Source organism: Quercus suber, unplaced genomic scaffold, assembly GCF_002906115.3.
Source record: "Quercus suber isolate HL8 unplaced genomic scaffold, Cork oak 2.0 scaffold_27, whole genome shotgun sequence".
In the NCBI taxonomy this organism is placed as follows: Eukaryota; Viridiplantae; Streptophyta; class Magnoliopsida; order Fagales; family Fagaceae; genus Quercus; species Quercus suber.
Genome location: NW_027069492.1, coordinates 2,316,579 through 2,323,855, shown reverse-complemented (window position 1 = coordinate 2,323,855; position 7,277 = coordinate 2,316,579). Strand labels below are relative to the sequence as shown.

Here is a 7,277-nt window from a genome sequence, read left to right as displayed (position 1 = left end):
GAGAATGGCCTAGTAACTAAGGTATATACCAACCAGTGAGATTGGTTGGAGACATTTTGAAGGTTAAGCTTCTCAAATGTTTTACCATGAAGTGGACAAGGATGCGTTTCCATTCAACCCCTCCGGACATTCTAAGCATGTTGTATATATATATTTTTGTAAACACAAATGTTGCTGCCTTGGGATGTATAAGCTTCTTGCTGCCTTGGTATATTTTTTGTGATGTATATAAACTTTCATATTATCTTTTGGCAAGTTTGTGTCCCATGGGAGTAGTTTATGGAACTTGTAATGTTGGGAACTTGTATGTGTATATATGGCAGGAAGTAGTGATGTTGCAGGGGAGGGGAAGGGGGGGAAAAAAAAATACCTATAGCCGCGTTTTCAAAAACGCGGCTACAGGTACGTAGCCATAGCCACGTTTCAAAACGCGGCTCAAGCTTGTCCTATGGCCGTGTTTTCTAAAACGCGGCTATATGTCAGCAGCCGTAGCCGCGTTTATAAACGCGGCTCAAGCATGACCTATAGCTGCGTTTTTTAAAAACGCGGCCATAGGACTAGCCCGGAATTAGATGTTTACGGGGGGGAAAACGCGGCTTCAGGTCTTACCTATGGCCGCGTTTTCGTGAAACGCGGCTATAGGAATAACCTATGGCCGCGTTTTTGAAAAACGCGGCCATAGATCTGTTGCTGCGGTACTTAGGCCGCGTTTGAAAACGCGGCTATGAAAAACGCGGCTATAGGTTATAGCCGCGTTTTTTTGGGCTATAGCCGCGTTTTTTAAACGCGGCTATAGAACCCGTTTTTTGTAGTGGTTGTTAAAAGAAAGGAAGCAAAAGGCAAACATGCGATCAAAAGATGATTACGTTTTTGACATGGGATCATCCAAGCTGATTTTCTTATGCAAATTTTGTAAGATGCGTTTGTAAAATAAGAAATGATCATTCAATTCGAAAATAATAAAGCTGTCACCATCATAATATTAGTTATAAATATATTAATCTATATTTTTTTTTAGCTTTAACCATCTGGAGACTATTGCGGAGAAATGTCCTGAAAATGTGATGTTGTAATATGCAGAGGTTATTGGATTTTTTAATACCTATATTGTTGAAACATTCAAGCCAATCATGAGTGGTGATATTGGTTAGGTAGTGAAAACACGCATTAGTGCTAATGATAAAAATGAGTGGTTAATATAATATAATTAGAACCAAAGTCATAGCTATAAATGTGTATTTGGAAAAAATTAAAAAAATCAACTTATTTTACTATTTAACTTATTTTTGCTACAATAACTATAATAAGATCACCATCATAAATATTTATCAAAATTAGGTTTTACAACAAAAAGAAAGATGTCCTAAAGGACTCTTTGATTCTATATATTGAAAGGGAAATTAATGTCAGTTTACTCAAAATTAGGTTTTTTTTTTTTTTNATTTTTTGAGTGATAAGATATTAATGCTATCCTATCTGCAGAGAGAGAACTGAAGAGTTCATAATTAGGGCATATAAAGGTGGTACGAAAAAGGCAACTCATAAGTCAACTTTGCCATATTGGAAACGGTATCTTTGTGTCAAAGAAAGTCTTCCATCCAGGTGGTTGTTTGCTCTTCATTATGATGATTTGTATTTATGACAAGCATATCATTTTGAAAAATATTTAGATCACCAATAAGAGGACCAGTGGAAATATGTTGTGCGCTTCACCAGGATGTGGGTATGTGGTATGTTTGATGAACAAGTAATGAAAATTTTATGGATATGATTGAACATTTCTTATCTTTCCTTTCTCTCTATGAGTGGGTAAAAGCATTATTTTGTCTTCATTTATTTATTCATAACACTAATATCTAGTTATTGTGGAAAAAATATGAGTTAGCATGTGGCATGGTGCTAAGGAATGTCATGCTGAATATTTATAATTGCTACGCGTGTAACTGCATTACTGCAAAGTAGAATACTTTTATGAAAAATCAGTATCTTGTAAGATCACTTTAATAAACTCTGAGATTATCTGAAACTGATTACTTTTTTATCATATCTTTTTTCAGAAAATTTTTTGAAGATGGTCGAGATTTTTCTGCTTCTGCTTCTGCTGCTCCTACTCCTCCACCTGGTTCTGCTACTGCTTCACCTCCATATGCTTCTTCCCCTCCACCCAATTCACAGCCCACAGGTTGTCCTTCATCCAGTTACTTTATTTTTCATGCACGGTTTTTGTATTGTTATCTATGAGCTGAAACTGTCAACGTGCGTTGTTTGAGTGGTATCAGACATCTCTCCATTCTATGAATACAATACAAATTACTTCTTTTATAAGGAGTAGACTTTCCTTCCACTCAAAGAAAATCAAAATAGGAATTTGAGGCAATTTTCTTTCAAATTGCTTATTTGATCATGTTATGATCATTGAGTTCTTAACATTTTACTCTACTTTTGTAATTTTTTTTTATATATATTAAGATGGGTCATAATTTATAAGAACTACGGAGATGGTGAAGCAAAGTTCTGTCGCTTTTTTCTTATGGTTGGTAATTTACAGACAAATGAAATGGATCAAGAAACCATGATCCTGTGTTGTACCCCATTCTTATTGGGGAGGAATTACTGTTTGCACTAAAGCTCATTGTCAACCATTCCTTGTCTTGTCATTAGTAACAACGTAATCAATATTTTGCAGAGTTCTTAATGTCTGAATCTATTTAGAATAAAATATAACTTGTAATGGATCTACTCTAAATGAATTTCTATTCTACCTATCACTGTTTAAACCTTATACCTCTATATCAATAAAGTTAGCATTTTTACTTCCATTGTAATTTTATAAACTTCCCAATTTACTGCTTTTAATGGGAATACATAAAGATAAAAAAGGAGGATTCTATAATTTTTAGAGTAAAGTAAATCAAGAAGCATAAATACAATGCTAGCTGACTTGTTCTAGTGTGCGTATTTATTATTCTTTGATCAATGATGTGGTGCAAATAAAGTAAAATATTTAGTGTGTTCTAACTTCTAACGTTTAATCATTAATGCTTCTTTAGTTGTCCTTACATTTTTTCAACTTCAAATCATGCAGATTTTGTCATTAACTTCCTAGTCTTGCAAGGATTCCTCTATATTTGGATTTTTTCTTTTTCATTTATACTTTCATTTTTTTTTTTGTTACTAAAATGGACAATCTCCTTTCTGTCTCTGATGAGGAAGCAGGTGTATACTCATATTGGGACACCAAAGCTTCTCCAGAAGACATGGAAGAATTGTGGATCCATCCTGAGGTCCTGAAAGAGTGGACTAAATCGGGAGAGATACGAGGAAAAGTGCGCTTTTCCCATGATAACAAGAAGAGACCCTATCTTTCACGGGTGGAACTGAAGGCAAGAATCCATTAGAGTGAACATTCCTAAAGTTTGTTAATTATTTGGTCAATAATGCATATTTGTTAAGAACTTCTTCATACTTAACCTACCACATTCCGATTTTGTTTGCTAAATTGCTTAATAATTGTAAGTAAACACATTTATATTCTACTTTTCATGAAATAGATGGGATGGATTTGATGAATGACTTTATATATAAAGTTCGTAACTGAGTGGGGCATTAAAGTATTGAATTTACCAAAAATATAAAGTTCGTTTGATCTTAATATAGTTATTATGTATTGCTAAAACGTGGGAAGTTATACTGATTTGCATTTTAATTTTAATTTTAAGATAAGATGGTAGATAATGATAATGGCCTAGTTTAATACCTTAATCACACCCGTAATTCTTATACTGCTGTTCCACAATCAAAACTTATATGAATGTAACATGTCACCCTCAGTGATATTGAAATTTTCTTGCAGGCAGTTGCAGAAATCATTTTGACCAAACACTTCCTCACAAAACATATGAAACCTGTAAGTATGCACTTACTAGAAAAATTCTGTGGATCTTGTCATGGAGATGGTGTTATGTGACTTTATAATCACGATCATTGTAGTACTTTTTTTTTTCATTACTATAATTTGTTTATATTTTTGCTTTTCTTAATTGAAAAATCTCCTTGATATATATATATATATATATATATTAGTCTTCACTTATTCTGCCCTATATTCAGAGAATGGCTGTTTCAGATACATGTAAGATACTGCAGCATTTTTTTTTCTTTTTTTTGAGAAAAGTTTAGAAACAGCTGCATATTTAACATAGATGAGAGTGTCCAGCACGATAAAGAAAAAGAAAATCCTAATTTGAGGAATGACGCAGTGCCTCACTGTGGGATACAGAGGGAACTTCTATACACGAGATGCAGACACATAACTAACATACTCAAAATGTGTACGACATAATGTACAAAATTTGGTTTTACCAGTAGTAGTGGTGTTCTTATTGATGAGAGTTCTTGAAAATATATTATAGTTTGAGAGTGTTCCAAAACAAGATTGTAAGGGCCCAATATAGTTTTTATTTTTTATTTTTATTTATTTATTTTTTGTAATATGCATAAAATGTGCATATGCAGACCATCATGCACACACTCTAGAATGCTGTGTCTAAGTTATTTCCATGATCTTTTTCTTTCTCTTAATTATTTTTAGTTTTAGCCTGTTAGAGACATTTCAAGTCCTTGTGAATTGTGATGTGGGGTGGTGTGTGAAATTGTTTCAATTTGTTCTTGTTACAAACAAGTCTCTTTAGTTTTTCACTACATTGCAACTTATAAGTTAGGTTCATGCCCCCCTCACCTTAAAGGGATTTTTGTTGTTGGCATGTCGGGTCATGGCAGTTTATTTTATTTTATTTTTAAGAATAGGTATGTTATGGTCATGTCTAGCCCTTATCATGTGTGACATTGTGCAATGTAGGTTCATCAAATTGTTGGCTTGTTGCATACTTTAAACTATAGAGTTTTAGAGAATATGCCAAATAAACATTTTCATTTCTTTTTGGATAATTTAATAATTTGTATTCATGTTTTTCATGAAATTCTTCATTTACTGTAAAATTTGAAAATACACTTTCCCTTTCAAGCTCTCACTTCAAGTTTTCTGTTTGTATATTGTGCAAGCACATAATATTTCCTTATTTCTTATAAATCAAGCATCAATCTTCCCATTCACTGTATCCTGTGGTGATTTTTTAATTGCATTCTACTATATTGCTAGAGTATTTTTTGAAGGATTTTTCTTGACAATTGTAAATCTTGAAGTGTTACTCTATATTGGCAGTAGGGTGGGGCAAGAAAAAAAAAACTGTAAATTTATACTGTATTAGTTTTCCCCAACCAATGCTGCATGTTGCAAGGTCATCTGTTCGATCTGTGATCTTTCAGGCTCGACCTAGCAGTTGCCGAGTTGAGGTCATTGATTTTTCTGGGTTTCTATGATGTGGAGAAATTTAATGTTAATATTCCTTTCTTTAAACAAAATTTGGAGATTCCCTGGAGCGAGGGAACCAAGAACATAATTAAGCAATCTGGCATATTGGTTTGGTGTATCAGTTTCCTGGATATGTATATATTTTAAATTTTAATCCCAACTTTTTATGTCTTCCGTACCATTCTTCTGCTTATTGTACATTTTTTTTTTTTTTGGTAATTCGTTTTTTCCTGAGACTTAACTTTCTGTACAGACATGTCTTTGTGCTCTTGCGGAAGTCGTTAGCCTGCGTTTTGTAAATGGAGTTGGACCACGTACTGGAATAATGGGAATTGACTATTCGACAGCTTTCTGGCTTTACATGTATGTGACATAAACATACTTAACATCTGATTTACTTTCACCTTTTGGCCAATCTTAACAAGAAATTTGATTACTTTGGCTCCTTTTGGGGGTGTTGGGACATCTTATCAATATGAATTAATTTGATTTTAACCTTGTTTAGTGTCTGTAGTGACTAAGTTCATCCATGCAAGCGGAGTGTTTACTAGATTGATATTGACTAATCAATGCAATTAGGCCATGTAATTTGAACCTAGTATGCCTTCATTTCAAATGACTGTCAAGGATAGAGTTAAAAAAAAAAAAAAAAAATCTTGTGACTGTCACAAGAAACAAAGCCGTTTGTGATATATATATATATTTTAAACAAATGTCTGCATTTCTTGAACTTCTTCTTGTGTGTAGGGAATTGGGCTACAGGGCTTATAGAGTTGATTCAGCTGATGATCTAACCAAGCCGTTCGTGTCTATGTACTTTGGTGCAGCCTATTTGGTTTGGTTATCAGAATATGAAGGGAGGTAAGCCTGCTGACTACAAAAAGTTTCATTTAGCTGTGAGAGATTTGTCGTCTGCAATAATATTTCCTAAGCAACTAGCAATTCATTTCTTATTCAATGGTTGTAAATAGGGAAAGGACTCCACAGTTTGTTGTTCAGGCTTACATTTCAGGGCCAAAGAATGTGAATCTTCAGGAAACAGGTCCACTTTGGCTTAAATTCATGCAAGCATTGGGCAATTATGAGGACATAAAGAAGTATGCATCTTCTCACTTCTTAATTGAAATCAGAGAATTTTCAGTTCTTATGACACATGAATTTTTCTTTTTCTCAGTAGGGATCAAGGGAACTGCTCCATTCTGTAAGAGATGATCATCTGTGGTCTATCCTTGTACAAAAACCAAACAAGAGTGAACATCATTATAGATGAATGATTGGTTTTATAGAAACAATTTAGTGACATATCTCTCAGCAATTTTGTTTCTGCAAAAAGCACAGGGGAAGACAAATAAAGAACCGTCAATTTATTGGACGCTCTTTGATCCAATTCTTGTAATATAGATTATATATTACTTAAATGTGAAACGGGATTTTCAATGACTTAATGGATCCAGTTTGGATAAAATTTTCCAAAATAGAAAGAATCTAAATAAAGGCACATACTCTGGGATAAGATGCCCTATTCTCAAATATGATGGTTCCAAGTTTTCATATATTGTTTCACACTTGCAAATTCAAGGCCAAGTAATGGAGATGGAGATATTGGAGAATGCTATTGTATCAACTAACAATATTAATGTCTCAGAAATTGATTGGTGTCTTGGATTGATGATAATGAGCACAATTATCAGAAGCGGACGCCATAAGTTTAAACTCTATGAGGTTAAAACTCTAATTAAAAAAAAAAAAAATAACAATATTAATAGCCCACAATAAGTTGTTGGACATGAGATATGTTATTGGCAAAAATAATATTTTCAATAGAAATGTATATGATTCAAGTCTTCCATTGTTGTAACTATTGTAACTCTCAAAATATCCAAAAAAATAAAAAGTATCAGGCTAT

The 7,277-nt window shown here is 33.4% G+C and overlaps 1 protein-coding gene across 1 annotated transcript; it reads left to right on the top strand.

Moving 5' to 3' along the window:
* Window positions 1-1,477: 1,477 nt before the first annotated feature.
* LOC111991846 (uncharacterized) lies at window positions 1,478-6,901 on the top strand (the record flags this gene model as incomplete). The annotated part of the gene is made up of 8 exons (XM_065769204.1): window positions 1,478-1,602; window positions 2,058-2,182; window positions 3,217-3,383; window positions 3,854-3,907; window positions 5,625-5,734; window positions 6,119-6,232; window positions 6,343-6,468; window positions 6,546-6,901. Coding segments are annotated over 8 exons (852 nt in total), but the record flags the coding sequence as incomplete, so codon positions are not given.
* Between the last annotated feature and the right edge of the window lie 376 nt (window positions 6,902-7,277).